Source organism: Zootermopsis nevadensis, unplaced genomic scaffold, assembly GCF_977971745.1.
Source record: "Zootermopsis nevadensis isolate Lab colony 2312 unplaced genomic scaffold, Znev_1.0 Znev_ptg000029l, whole genome shotgun sequence".
NCBI lineage: Eukaryota > Metazoa > Arthropoda > Insecta > Blattodea > Termopsidae > Zootermopsis > Zootermopsis nevadensis.
The window spans coordinates 4,550,820-4,566,467 of NW_028259161.1; the positions used below are offsets into that span (position 1 = coordinate 4,550,820).

Genomic DNA, 15,648 nt, shown 5'->3' on the forward strand with positions numbered 1-15,648 from the left:
CTACTTCTGTAGGTTTATTTTTCAATCAGTTCGTTGTTATACTTATACAAACTGACATTCCTATTATTTTCTTTATTAGACTAACAAAAATTGGTGTATAGGCTATGTTATGGGCTACAGAACCGGGGTTCGACACCTAGCAGGACAGGTTCTTCTCTTTCCTATAATTGAACCAATCCAGTTTCTTATCTAGTGTGTGTACTGACTGGGCTTTGTTCTTCGGCAGTAAAGCTGCCGGGACGTGCAGACCACTCACCTCCTTATAGTGCCGAGGTAAGAATGCATGGTGGTATGCCTCCACTCCACCATACGTCTGCATGGCATCTTTATTTTTAACATGAAACTTCATGATTTTGACTACATCGATTACCTTTCCAAGAAATTGAGGCAAAAGTAAAGAAGGGTTTTATTTTTTATTTGTAGTGTTCTGTCTGACGACAGGTCCATATATTATGAACAGGATCCTTCCAACCTCTTCAGGTTGTCAGGGACCTGCTCATACATATATACATTCTTGGCAGAGATGATCAGAAGTGGTTTGCCATTGCCTTCTTCTGTGTGTGAGTGGAGTAATTGTTGGGATGCCACGGAGAAACCGGGGAAGCCCCCGGAGGAAAACTCCGTGATGCCTAGACCACGGCCTTTCCCAACACAAGTTATAAATTTGAGCACCACCGGGAATTGAACCCGGGACCCCAGGCTTACAAGGCTAGTGTTCTGACCGCTAGACCACCGTAAGGTAAAGAAGGGTAATAAAAGATAACAGAATAAGAAGGAGTGAATGTTTGACCTAGAAAGGAAGACAGTTATAGGAAGAAGTAAATAAAGGAAAGAATGAAAGAACAGAATAGTCGAATTGCGCCGACAGCCCTACAAGTAAAATCTGTCTAGCAGAAAGCGACTCGTGTAAACAAACTGGTTCAGTGTCCATTGCTTTTGTGATGAAAGAAAGATGTCTGGCATCACGGTCGATAGGATCTCGTGTCTTACGCACTGGTAGAAGCTGACAAGATGGCCGGTCTCTGTAGATAGTTGACCTGAGGCACCATCTTTACTGAGAAGAACGTAAAAGGTATATAATTTTGAGCGTGTTAACGAGAGTGAAGAGGGCGGGCGGGAAATCGACAAACACTGGAAATACACTTGTTGGCCAGCTGGATGGTCTCCCACCATCTTGTAAGGAACAAAGTATTCTCTTGGACAGCTATCGGTCTCCCACCATTTTGCAAGTAACAAGCGGACCTGAGATTCGGATTTAGAAAACCACTGATGCTAGAGGGTTTCATGATTAGAGGTTTAGTTCCCGAAAAGCAGTGTTTATACCAGAGAGTCTGAATTCATTTCAAGACGAGCGTTGTCATTTCTTTCTTCTACGAAAATACCACATGTTTAAGGAACAGAGTCATTAAACTGGAATTTTTTCACGTCAGAGGCTGGGTTAGTAATCGATTACGTACTGAAATTCTATAACAGGGATTACGGGGAGGAAGGAATCATAACCGAGGCTTTTTTTTGAATTGTCCAAATTTGGATACTGATTTATTGACAAGCACCTCTACGCTTTTATTGAACATCATGGCAATAATCAGTAATTCCTTGTATTCGCGAGGCACTAAGTTTGAATTTCGGATCGAACACGAAACATCGTTAGGAACACTTTTTGTTTTCGTTAGCATTAACAGATGTAATTATGGTTCATATGTAAATCGCCTTTCTGTTGAAGTAATTTTTTTTATGATTGTGTACGAGTTGTAGAAACTCTGTCTTTTAAGTTTCTAGCTTAGGAAGAATTCTTGATATGTGATTAAGTACGCAGGAATTGTATGCTCTTGCTGTACTATAAAGTTAAGCAACTGAAAAATTGTTAACTGCTAAGCGAAGAGTTAAACTGTCTGACCTGTGTTTAGAAAATAAATACGTTTCCTTAACTGTCTGTTATACATCGAATGTCCGCATAGCGTAGACACGTGTTTACACCTTAACAAGTCTAACTAATCACTAAACTGCTAGCCTGATAATAGAACATGTCGACCAACAAACTACAAACCTAACAAACAAATAACCAACGTAAGTCACTAACTCCATCGAGCAGTAGATATTTGTAAACCGGTCAAGAAATCCCGAAGATAAAGATTCTCATGGTTGTAATGTTACTTGGGGACTTCTGACTTGTGACGCCATATAGTCATGTAGGTGGTTACCTAACATTTCGGAGGAACGTGTCTTCCCCATAGTCAGGGTTGATCCAATTCCATGAATGGTAAATCTTATAAAAATCATAATAATTTCTCTTAGGCATTTGGTAGGACTCCTTGGGCAGGAGGTCGACTATCGCAAGGTTTCCATCTATACAGGACAGTACAGTACAAAGAGACAGGCCTACTTCCATTACTAAGCTGGATTTGAAATCGCGACCCCAGTTTTTGCGCGGTCCCAAACCGTAGGCGCTTTATTTGGTTATTTTGAGTTGATTGTACTTTTAGGTCGCTAGATAACAGTACTTTACGAAAGATATCTCTTTAGTAGCATTACGAAGAAGAATTAAAAATGTTCAATTAATATTTGAATGATATAACGCCCGATATGTATAGTACATTCAGTTTATATTCCTATTAAATTAAAAGTTCTGTAATGCTGCATGTGACATTGAACCTAATCTGTCTCTTAGGGCGGTGTAAGTTATTTGAAACCGACTGTAGAATGTCTATAAACCTGGTACGTGCCTCCGCATGTATTGCAGGATTTATAATGCTTGTTTTACCGCCATTAAGTAAGGTGGAATACAAATTAAAATATGACATCTCGTAGTTGTGCTGCTTTCAAATGAGGAGGAGTTTATAATAGTAGCCGGCCGCCATGTCATACAAGGCGGCCCTGACATCGGCATTTTAATAATTTACATTGCTACATGGGCGCACCGAGTTTGAGTTTTTGTGTAGTGTCAAATAACATGGCGATCTAAGTTTTAATAACATAGAATTGGTAGATATACAGAGCGAAACTATGCACTGCTCTCACTTAAAGATGGCGGTTAACTTTTTACTTATAATCTGCAGATTTCACTTCGATATCCTCTTGTTTCCTTCACCGGTTGTTCGGAAATGTGTTCCCAGTGGCAAAGAAAAAAGGATAAAGAAATATAACAATGAAATGGTGACGCAGATAGCCATGTTGTTTTTGCTGTTATAACTACCTCCATGGATCACATGTTCCTTTTTTGGGAGCATGGAGGTGATGAGGAACTCATACAGAATTGTGGTCGGAAAGTTTAAACATAATAAATTACTTGGGAGATGTGGGAAGATATTATTAAAATGTGATATGAAGAACCAGACTGGATTCATTGGGAACGAGACTGTCAGTTACCTTCGGATTTTTATATTAATTAGTCTCCATACTCAAACCTCTGTGCTTAAGGGATGTTTTCAAATGCTATATATACAAAGTTTGTAAAGTTTTATGCAGTTAGTTACAATTTGAAATTATTGTTACAACGACCTTCGTTTCAAGATATATACAGTGTCCCAAAAATATGTATACACAAATTCAGTGAGCGAAATAAATACGTTTTAATAAACTAAACCATGGCATACGTAAGCATTGGCAGTTCGTGAATTAACAAATCCATTGTAGGTTCTTAAAATGACCACCGTTAGCTTCATGGCGCAGTTGGCAGCGGTGAGCAACTGAATGCCAACCGGCCAAAAAGTGTTATAATGTGTGTAGATTTTTTTTGCACGTCTGTATATCGTGTGTGTGTGTGTGCATCATGAATTTAATATTACGTAATGTCAGTAAGAAGTTCCAAAACGGAAGCCGTGAGGTGCTAACCTCAGTGTGTACAACGTGGAAACATGGTACGAAAAAGTCAAACAGCTGATAGGCTACACATGGCCTTAGTGCATTGACTTCTGTACTTGCTTTTTGTGATTTGGCACCCGGCCACATATCTGTAGGTTTAAGTCCTTGTAAACCGGGCAAAGTGCTGTTAGCACAGATTACGAAGCTGCCGGCAATTAAAGACGGAACTCACAAACAATGACATCCTGGCATTAATTGTTCAGTCAAGTTGTAAAAGTATTTTGTTTTTCTGCCGTGGTTTCAAAACAGATCTGGTTAATATAAAAGAGGTCTTCAACCTTCAATATCTATGTATATCTTCCGACATTTTTGTAGTAGTATTAGTGGTAGTAAGTTGTCCCTGTGCTTAAGCAACTCATCATTAGTATGGGAGAGTGGACGTAAAATTCCAAGGTTCGTCTGGCCCAAATATGAGGTCTTGTGGCGCGTCGCTACGAATGGTGTCACAACGCTCGGCGTCGGATGTCGTTTGTCGCTTTCGGTGGTAACCGACTGCTCACCTGCTGTGAATGTGGTAACCCCTGAAGGCGTCTCTGAGATAGACTTAGGTTTATATTTGCCAAGGAGGCCGTCTGTTGTGCTCCTTGTAAAGTGTCTCGACGCTTGGTGTAGTTTTCCGCCGTCCTTTGTAGTGGCATGCTCTAAATGTGTCGATTTGTGTGGGTGTTGGCTTTCAGACTTCTTGTTCACTTGTTAATCTTGAGAGATATGCCGTTCCCCTCAGCTTTCTAGTAGCTGTGTACTAAACTTCCTTCCCCCGTACTTTAATATGGTTGAATCTGCAGTCGTTTTGTCATAGCCAGATGTTCCGGTGGATTCCCTTGTCTTGTAAGCCTTCTTATAGATGCGTTACTGTTTCGCGTTGGGTTTTGATGATGTAAACATCCGAGGCGACGTTTTCTGCGTATAGATGTCCCCATCACATGGGCCGTCAGGTTGTGAATATTGCATTGCCGTTATCATCAGGAAGCTGGGCGTGCTGAGACTGCAGACAAACTCCTATGCTGACACTCTGCATTATGTTACAGTACAGACACTTTATGATATCGATTATTCTATTCCGAGGAGACTTTTCAGTTGCTTCTTAGTTTAAAAATTGTTACCATTTGTATAATACAAACTCTTTACCTAATGTTGTTGCAGGCATAAAAATATAAAAGCTGAAGATGAGTGGTACATACAGAAAACACGAATGGAAGCTACAAGTTAATAAGTAACAAACATGTGTTTAGAATACTAAAGGGGAAATGGTCACTTACAAAGAATTAGTCATAAATTAACTCCATTATGGAGGATCTTTCTTCAAAAGTTTTTAGTTTTCTAAGTGCAGAGTAAATCCCTCTCACCCAGGAGTTAGTGTCGGGTACCAAATTTTATCATAATCGTTGCTGTTTCGGACATATAAGTAGGCACTTGGAAGCTGTTGTAGCCAAGCTCTGTCACAGTCCTGCAAGAATCTCCTAATATGTATGAATTATGAGAGACAGTCTTAATAGTGCCGCATAACATTTTGTCTTTATTATTTGTAACCATAAGCTCACCCCTTCTCTTCCCATTGCTTCTATTACGAAGTCGAAACACGAGGGATGACAAAGAAGGATTATATTATACATAGTGTTAGCTGGACGCCCTAGAACAATCTAGTCCAGATCTAGATAAAAGGCTTGGGGAAGGCCAATGCTTACCTCTGTCGTATTAAGGAGGAACGTGGGCAGAAACGTAATGAAATATTTGCGGCTTCAGGGATGCGAGGACTTCTGCTTTATTTCTATCACGGTTGCCGTGGTTATTGCCGTCGTCACAGACTCACACACCTCCTCACTCGTATAAGTTATATATTTTATTAGCAAGCTTCCACTAAGTGCCCTTAATAGCCCCTGCTCCGTCTGCAACCCCCGCAACTAGTTATGAGTGACGACCAGTGACCAGAATCCCAGATGGTGAAGAAGTGATTGTTTGCAGAGGGGAAGATTCTTTCAGAAAAACTTCGGTCTTATATCAGCCTTGTCCAAACTGTTTTGATGTTCGTGGTTTCTTGGAGAGGGGGTGTTGGGGGGAGAATATATTGGTTCTTGGCAATGTTGGTCTTGGGTCTGAATTATGGGAAGACTGAAGTAATTAACTTCATGTCTTGTGCGTGGAGTTCTTTATTTGAAACTGAGGTGACTATTCTGAAGATGAAGGGGAAAACCAAAAGTCGAAAGGAAATCACTGAAGTCTTCATCTTCATTTTATTCTTCGACTGTGTATAGATTTGTTATGGTACTAGCAACAATAAACAGAACATTGTTTAATATGGGCGTGGCTCTTAGTATAAGAGGAAAAGTTGGTGTTTGAAAAAATAACCCTGAGCAGAATTTTTGAACTTAAGAGAGAGAAATAAAGTACGCCTAGGTAGGATTTGATATTCATACGGCGGTTAATGTGGTGATGGCTGTCTTATGGCAGCAAGGACCTCCGAAACATCGGTAAAATACTAGATTACACTGCGCTGCAACCCGGAAGGCAGCCTTGAAAGTTCACCTAATGACTAATAGTCGCTCAGGTAGTCACATGTTTTGCTTTATGCGTTATTCGAAGGATTTTATCATATTATTCGAATTGTGTTAAAGGTTAAAGCACTCGATGCTTAATTAAGCACCACTACATTAAGACGTGTGTGGGAATGAAAATATAGCTCTATGTATTCTAAACATCGGCACTAGATACAGGTGAGTGGTTATCTTCACGCCCCGGCCGCTTTATCCTCGGCGAAAGAGCCCCGGTATTCGTTGAACGGTAAGTTACATGGACCGCAGAGCTGGTCTGGACGCGAATACGAGAGAGAAGTTTGTGCCTCTGACGGAAATCGATCCCCGGTTATCGCTCTCAAAGTTGCTCAATACATGCTCGTATAATTTGAATTCTCAGGCTGGCGAAACTGATGCTAAATTATTACCGCCATTACATGCTTTGCAGTTTATTTTTTGTCAATGTTCCTGGTTCTGGAATTTAAAGGCACTTTTTATAGCAGTGGCTGGCGGCTTGGAGAAGTAAGACTAGAGTCTACATTTCTTATAAATCATGGATTTTATTAACTTTGTGAGACTGTTTCATTTCATTCATTGCAAGACATGAGTAGAGTTTTAGCAACTTATTTGAGCTGTTAAGTATTTATTGAAAGCTGCGGTATGTTGACTCGAAACATAACAATAAAACAATGGTCTCTAAAAAGAGTGTGTTTGACATACACTGACTATCGGTCGGTATAGAGTGGCAGTCTTACGTCAAGTTGGGGGAGCGTGGACTTTGTAATCAGGGCTCGGCACTAAAATTTTCTCGATTTTCATGTCCTTAACATCAACACTGCACCATTGTATCTGGTTCGAATCTGGACCGTTGTACCTGCTACCCTGGTTCAGACTGATGTTCCAGTATCTCTCCATGTTAATGCGGGAATAGTACCTTATAATAGGGCACGACCACTTCCAAATACTTAACTCCTCATCATTTATGGCCGTCCTATTTTATACATGCTTTAAAATACACATAGCTGAGATACCGTTATTAAATAATTTAAGGATCATTCAACGTACGTACTTGTCATAGTTCGTATCCTTGTCTGTAGTAACTGATCTGTCATTGCTTACAGAAACCGAGGAAAAAAGTATGTAGGATTAGTATTTATTTACTCTTTTATGGGAGTATTTTGAAAGACAGTCAGTCTAGTAATTTCAATTAAGATTCAAGACCGATAAGTGCATCCGTACTGGACCAGAACATTGTATTTGTTTTTATTCTTTCTGAAGTTCTTTGATCTCCAGTCTTGCTTCTGATCGACAGGGGATTGCTGATAAAAGTTTGGAAACCGTTGGTTTGCTCTGTACTCTCAGCAGTGAGAGATCATAACAACTGACAGTGGAGAGACCGCGCATTGCTACCTTCTGTGAAATCATCACATGACATAGAGACTATTTAGTATGCAGAAAATATGCAAAAACAAAACATTTCGTTATAAATTCCTTTGTGGTTTAGTGTATGCTGTAAATGTCAACAGAACAAGAAGAAAGAGTTTTTATTATCCTAAATGTGCTAACGATATGAGACTAGTAGACTTGGTAATGTGGCTCCAGTAACATCCTCACTGCTTTCAACTGGATGTAATACTACTAAGAACTCATCCATATAATCTGAAAATAGATGTCACCACTGAAGGAATATTCTGGATTATGGATTTTACGACGCTGTCTCTCCCATCCTTGTCACCCTCTGATATTTCCGACGATATTCGCTGTGTCCGGTACAGGCATTTGAATTCCGATTTACTTTCCAGTTTCATCAAATGCAAGTCAGTAGAGACCAGTCCGTTCGTTCCTTATAGCAGTCGTGTGCAGGCCGCGGGCCTCGGGCCGCACGTTGTCCAAGTGAAACCCAATGGATATTTTCATTATAAGAAAACTTAAATTGTTCGTATTTACAAATCTCCAGATGTTAAGGTGTTGCTGTAAAGTAAGCAGTGTCCAGCTTCTCTTAGTGTACAAATGTTCTTCTTCGTCTTCTATTACTACTTCAGTCCATTGCTTATGCCATCTCCTCTTCCCGTCTAATATTTGTATGTCTCCATCTTCTGTGTCGTCCTGTATCTTTTTATTCAACCACGGTTTTATTTAAAGGCTGGTAATGAAATACAAATTTCGTTAATTTTTCCGGAACATCTCTTCCGTTGTGTTCTGTATTCTATAATTCTTTCATGGAAAGAAAGCATATTTTACTGTTCTTGCATCTTTATTCTACATTTTATCTGTTCTCGTGCGGCCCTTCACACTTCATAAATACCTCGTCTCTTCTATCTGAATTCTACTTTTATTTTCAAACTCCGAATAAGACATTTTTCAAAGTTAAGATACGAAATGTTCTTATTGCAATTAGAAAAAAATAACAGCACGCATTTCTCGAGGTAGATAAAACCTATGTATACTACCTTCTGCCTAAGATCACTTTGGTTTGAGCCCTGCTATCCTGTTATTTTCTCCATTCCATCTGCACAAAAACGAATCAGTGGAGAGCAATGTCAGGTGTAGCCCAATATTATGGATTTACAAGGCTCCGGGCCGCCTTGCTGCCCTCGAGGGCACAGTTTGTCCACACGATCGTCTTATGTGACTGTGAAATACTGCTTTAAAAAAACAAAGGAAGGAATTCTAGGTGGAGTAAAGTTGTCTGGCGACAAATAATTGTACGGTATGGAGTGTGTGTAATAATGGTGCAGTCTCTTCGAATTCCTCGAGCCAGTTTTTCGAAAAATTGATCAGCACGTTTGGTCAAAGACTCTCAGAGAAACTATCTGCTTCTCATGAAAGGTTCTCCGCCTTGGAAACATGTGACATTTGGAGACATTTATTAGTGGCACTGAAAGTTATTCCTCGGAGTGCCTCCGATACGCATCACTCTGTGTTCGATATACAATACAAGTAAAAGGCAAATTGGTTAAGTAGTGACTTTATATTTCATTGTAATGAGGGGGTCACTGAAAAACAGGAGAGTCGATCTGTGGAAACAGATTGTTAATAATGTAAAATACTTAAGGTGAATGACACGCAGTGTCCAGGTATATAAACGAATAATGAAACAAGAATTCAAATTATTCAGCTGTTAATATTGTGCTAGTTTGCCATCGTGAAAACAAATTTTATGAGTATAATCATGATGACTGAAAAAATTAAACCGGACTTATCGTTTTTAATCTGAAAGTTCTTATAACCATTAAGAATTCAGTAAGTATCAAAAAGAAAACAATGATTCCTCTTTGCAAAGATAAATTGGTTATTGCTGTTTATGGAATTAATTCCTATTTGCACCGACAACCATATGAGACCCATGAATACAGTCTGTGCAAAAAATACAGAGTTATTGACTTTTGTAACAGATGGTTAGGACAGTGCTTTAAATGGTTAAACGACGATTGGTGACTGATTTTGGGAAAAGCTTACGAAATATAAAGTGGATAGCATAGGACAAATAGATTTGTTACACGGTGCCTTCAGACAGCTCTTCGCCAGAGGGCGTGGAGTTGACTCTTATAGCCTTGAAGGTGTTCCCTTTTCGGTACCGAACGTTCTGAATATTAATGCACAGCGTATGAAGTGTTCGTACATAGTTTAAAAACAATAAATTTGAAAACTTGGGACAACAGATATTTAAATTTTTGTCTAAAATGTGGATGCAAACAAAATAAGCTGTTAAGTGGGGCCACACAGAACTTTCCCGAACGCGGAGGTTACGCCCCTCTAAACCCCTAAGGTAAATTGTGGGCCATGTGAACCCCAGCTGCCACCATTCTTCAAAGTCTGATACAAAATAGGCCCAAGTTTCGGTCGAACCACATGCCCCTTCTGAGTATTAAGTTAGGACATTTTCAGGTCATATGCCACGCATATGAAACCCGTTTGCCATTTTAGTTGGAAACAAAACAAGAAGAGCCAAGTAAAGACACCCGCCTAGATGGGAGGATAATATTAAAATAGATCTTAAATAAAAATCGCGTGGGTTAAATTCAGCCTGTTCAGGATAGGATTGAGTGGTCCTTGGTGAATGCAGTATTGAACTTTGGGGCTCCACAAAGACAGGGAACGGAGTCGACTTGTCACATTTTATTTCTCGATATTTTTTGCACCGATAGTAGTTGTAACCAGTTAGGTTATGGACCGGTCGCTTAGATTTCCACCTGATCTCTCTCTCTCTCTCTCTTTCTTTTTACACTCTCATAGAAGTGAAACTGGTTCTCGAAACTTGTGTCAGTATGGCTTGATCTTATCGAACGTACGCACGTGTCTGAAAGTTCTGTCTTTATTTCATAGCTTCATGACTTGTTTGTACCGAATTGGTACAATAAATAGAGCAGTGTTGGAAATGTCATCACCTGAACTTTCCTTCTCCGTGTTTTGTTTCGACCGATTCCATTTTCAGTTTCTTCCTTTCTGTTTTTATAAAAATTAGAGGACTTGTGTTTGCAGTTAACATTTTTAACTTTTGAGATAAGGCGCTGCGTAAGTGCCCTGTAGAGACACTTGATTGTCAGTCAACACATTAAGACACCATACCATGTAAAGCGCCTAAAACATGTGACATTTCCCGTCACTCTATTCTTCAAAGCCGTTTTTATCCTCGGTGTAATATTATTCAAACTGTATCTCATAACAGAACCACCCACTTGTTTTTATTAGCAGGTACTGCCCTTAGACTTCATTTGTTTTAAATCTTGTTACTTTGCTCGTTACGTTCAGTAAACGATTATTTCTTATTACCAATCTTCTTATTCCAGTTCAGCTACCCTTTTCGTTTAGTGTCTATTTCCAAATCTTAATCTTGTTTTCGTTTGTAATATTTAGTTTAACACCCTTTAAGAAATAATGAAAATTACCCTGCACAAAGCTAACAATAAAATGTAGCAGTTGTTCTGAGTAACTTAATTCTCTGACAGTAATTCAAAACCTTGTTACTCTATTACATGGCAGCAGAAAGTAGGATTTAATTAAGACTTTTCGAAGTAAAGTGGACCAAGTTACAAACCTAATTATTGTATCCACTTAAAGTCGTAACTTTATACTACGAGAATTAATACTAACGAGTATTAAATGCATTCGTCTTTGGCCTGATGGGAAGATTTCGAATATTTGTGCCTTTGGTACAAAGTTCCGGTTTGTAAGAAAACCAGTCAATAGTTCAGTTAATACTAATAAATAATGTGTAGTTCTAATGAAATGCCTACTTGAAGAAGCTTTCAGGATAGACAGCGAAACGACTTTCAAAGCGATTATTTGAAACCTTTTATTGATTTAATGGAATCGTGATGATTTGATTTCGTGTGCCATTGTTGTCTTGAGCTTCAGCTGTATCATATGAACCCAATATTGTAGTCTCGTAATATTGAATTTCTCTAGGCGTTCACCCGTAACTCGGATTGTTGGTGCTGCAAGTGGAACGAAAAGAATGAGACCTTCTTTTGTTACCGACTAAGTTCTGCTGACCTAACGGCAATTCTAAATACTGCAAAATCTAAGAAAGAAAGAAAGACTTTTTTAAATCAAAACCTACTTGTCTTTATTAAAAACAAAAGAGACTTTAGAAGCCCGTAACACTAACAATCGATAATTTTAGGGACAAAGAAAATATCTGTGCAATGTAGTCAATATACGCTCATATCTGCATTGCCCTCTAAAGGAGAAGGAAAGTTTTGAATTCAGATCGTTAATATAAATAATACATTTTTCTACAGGACAACTTACGCTTTGCTTGAACCATAACTTATTTTTTAGGAGATACCCTCTCATTCCAAAGACCCAACAAATTCATTATTTTCTACCTGAACGAAATTATATGACTATGGGGAAAACCCTTGCTAATCTCGACCCCACAAACCTGTAGGAACAGTTATCCTCGACGTAAAATACAACACGTCCATATCAGGATTGACCTAATGTTGCCGTGTTGTTGCTCAGGCAATTAAAAAATGTTTCACTTTTACGAAACTTCAAAGTTCGCTACCGCGTTCATAAAAGCTCGCTATTGGAACGCTTTCCACTTCACATCTTCATGAAATTTCCTCTACAATCTCTTGCAACGGTGTCACGTCCATGCGTGCTTCATGTTCTGCCCATCGCACACTGCTTGATTAATCGCCCTAACGAAATGCGTTTTGTTTCCAAACAGCTTCTTTGTTCCAAGTGCCTTTTACCCCTGTGTGACAATCTGCGCTCCTACCGACAGCAGCTTTAAAACTTTTCGCTGTTAATAATACTCGTAACGTTGAACATGGTGATATCACTTTGTTACCGCTTATAATGTGTTGAATATGACTGTAAAATGGTTTAGGTCATACTATTACCATCATGAGAAGGGAAGGTCAGGTAGGGTTTTGGAGGGTAGTAAATGTTTATGGGTCATAGGGCTGAATGAACAGCCAGCCACTTGTTGCGTTCCTTACTGCCTGGCGCAGATATTCAAACGGTGACATGTGCAACTTTACGTCCTTTTTGCATCCTTGCCGAATTTTTAACCTGACTGCTTCGTATTCGGGAGATCTCTTTATCATTTCTAGGTTTGGTGACTTGCTATCCTGACCGTGGGTTTTCGTGCTTTACTCAGCCCTCCAGGATTATAATTTAAATCAGGCCACGACCGCTTCCATGTACTTCCAAATAATTCGTTGATCGTCCTACAATTCGATGCTATGTTACCATGTGGGGCATTGTTAGTCATCCGAAGTTATTGTTGCGCTGAGAGTGTTTCCAACAGTGGTCTCAGGCCATGGTTACACTAATGGGATCTGGGGTAATTGTTGCACAAAATTGTGTTTGAAGAACGCCCTTGGTTCCAATTGTTGTGCAACAGGTCGTGTGGGTTGCCTGCGTCCTAGGGAAACCCCCGATAGACAGGGCCTGTCTAATCAATCCGTGATGATGGATACAGATCGTCTCCGAAACGTTGGAAACGAAATCTGTGTAGACACGGCTGTTCGCCCGAAGAAACTTCAAATCAATGTATATAGATAAGTACTGTACTAACTTTAAAACAGTTACCCGCATAATACGGAGACTTCGATTTTTTGTATCTTAATTTCATCAGCTCCATCATGCCCTCAACCACATGTCAGTTATTCTTACCACAGACAATGGCGTTATGTGATATTGTTTTTGGTACAGCAGTTTACTTTGTTACTTATGCCTTGTGTTGTTGTTGGTATTATTATTATTACCCCAGAATCCGATTCCGTTATCCTTGTCTCTGGAACGAATTGTTGTCATTTAGGCCCGCCCTCAACTTGTTCGACGTCCGATCCTGGTAGTTTGCCACCACGTCTGAACCTTCTGTCGTTGTCGCAGGTTCATGTATACTTCTCCGCGCTCCCGGAGGACAAGGTACCGTACGTGAACTCGGTGGGGGAGCGGTACCGAGTACGACAACTGTTGCACCAACTGCCACCCCACGACAACGAGGTGCGCTACTGCCACAGCCTGTCCGACGAGGAGCGTAAAGAACTTCGACTCTTCTCCGCTCAGAGGAAACGAGAGGCTCTGGGTCGCGGCTCCGTCCGGCAGCTGCCGGCTCAAATGACGTGCGATGCGGTAAGTACAGGAACTCCGCCCTTACTTAAGTAAGCACGAAGCTAATCAGACTGTAGTCTGACCTCTTGTGTGTGGTTGGAAGAGAATTCCGATTCCATCCTCACATCAAAAGCCTGCACGGTGTGATACGGGCTCAGTGCACATTAGTGAGTTCCAATAGTGACCTCTCTTCCAGTTGCTGCTCAACAGTGACCCCGTAGGAAGAGCGCGACAGATAGACATGGAAGGCCCGGCCCGTAAGGTGTTTTTCGCTCAGAGCGTGAACAACTCCGAATATTCTAGAAATTAGGAGTAAAAACTATTTTAAAGCGACCTCACTTTTGTGACAGATAAAAGTAGTCTTTATCAGTGGATGGTTTTTTTAAAAACACACACGTCTAAGAGTTAATTACTTCAAACAACTATTTAATTCCACCGTAGCAAATTGAAAGGATTAAGTAGGGTCCTGTATTTGCTTTGCTGTGTCGGTTGGGGGGGGGGGGGGGTTATTTGAGTTTCCATGCCATGAAGACAAAGAGCGGGGTGAGATCCCTCACTCAAGTCCTTGGAGTTAATAAAGCTTCTTGAATGTTGCTTAAAGCTCATTCGTTTAAGACGAAGTGGTTTCGAACCTACAGGTTAATTCAAGTGGAATCTTCTTGAAGCGCACTTTCCCTACACGACCACCTCCCCACCTGATTATAGTCACAGGCAGGCGAAATTTTTCTCCGGTAACGGCGTATTTCACGAGATTTTGTGCAGATCGGCAGTGCTTAAACAGCCTAACGCTTGAAATTAAAAACAAGAAACCCATGAATGCAAATAGAGTAGTGAGGACCGAACTAGAACTACAAAATCTTGGTTTCTGTGCAGTTTCCCGTTGATGTTTCAGAAATTAACAGTGAAGAAACACATCAATTATACTCATCTGTCTCCGAGGAGCAGAGTCTCTGAGAAGCTGATAATACGTTCAGCTAGTGAGCTAATCGCCTGTATTTTATGCAACACGAATATTTAATATCGTATCCATAACAGCCTGCCACACGAGTTAGATAAATCTAATGCACATCCTCCGCTCTACAAATCTACTTTAATATTATCTTCCCATCTACTGCTGTGTCTCCCGAGTGGTCCCCTCCCTTCAGGCTTTCCAACCAGATTTTTGAACGCACTTATAATCTTCCCACGCGCGCTGTATGTTTCGCCCATCCAATTTTCCTTGCTTTGAGAATCCTAATAATATTTGTTGAAGAGTAAACATTATAAAGCTCCTCATTATGAAACTTTCTCCAGCATCCTGTCACGCCATCTCTCTAAGGTCATATATCATCCTCAGCACCCCTGTATCAAACATCTCCAGTCTATGTTCTTCCCTTATTCTTCATCTAATAATATTAGAATGATAAGTATACGTCGAGGAAAGGGGACAAACCAGGAAGTCGTGGTCGGGAAACCAAAACGTAAGAGAGCACTTGGGAGACCTAGGCAAAGATAGAAGGTTAATATTTTAAATAGCTCGTAGAGGAAACGGTCATGACTATGTTTAATTAGTTAAGGAGATCCAGTGACCGTCTTTTATGAATGAGGTGTTTATTTTGTTAGTTCGAAAGAAGCACGGATTTTTGTGAGTTGATTAAATGTCATATTTTCATGAATGAATTAATTCCTTTCAGCATCTTCTAATAGAACAAGAGGGACATTTGGT

General features: G+C 40.0%; 1 protein-coding gene across 8 annotated transcripts in view; it reads left to right on the forward strand.

The window, feature by feature from the left end:
• Nucleotides 1-15,648, forward strand: part of LOC110835800 (protein prickle) — a 386,112-nt gene that overhangs the window by 356,571 nt on the left and 13,893 nt on the right. For all 8 annotated transcript variants that reach the window (XM_087358035.1, XM_087358033.1, XM_087358036.1 and 5 more), the window contains one exon: nucleotides 13,722-13,964. In XM_087358035.1, coding sequence (XP_087214161.1) covers nucleotides 13,722-13,964 — 243 coding nt within the window. The remainder of the gene's footprint in view (nucleotides 1-13,721; nucleotides 13,965-15,648) is intronic.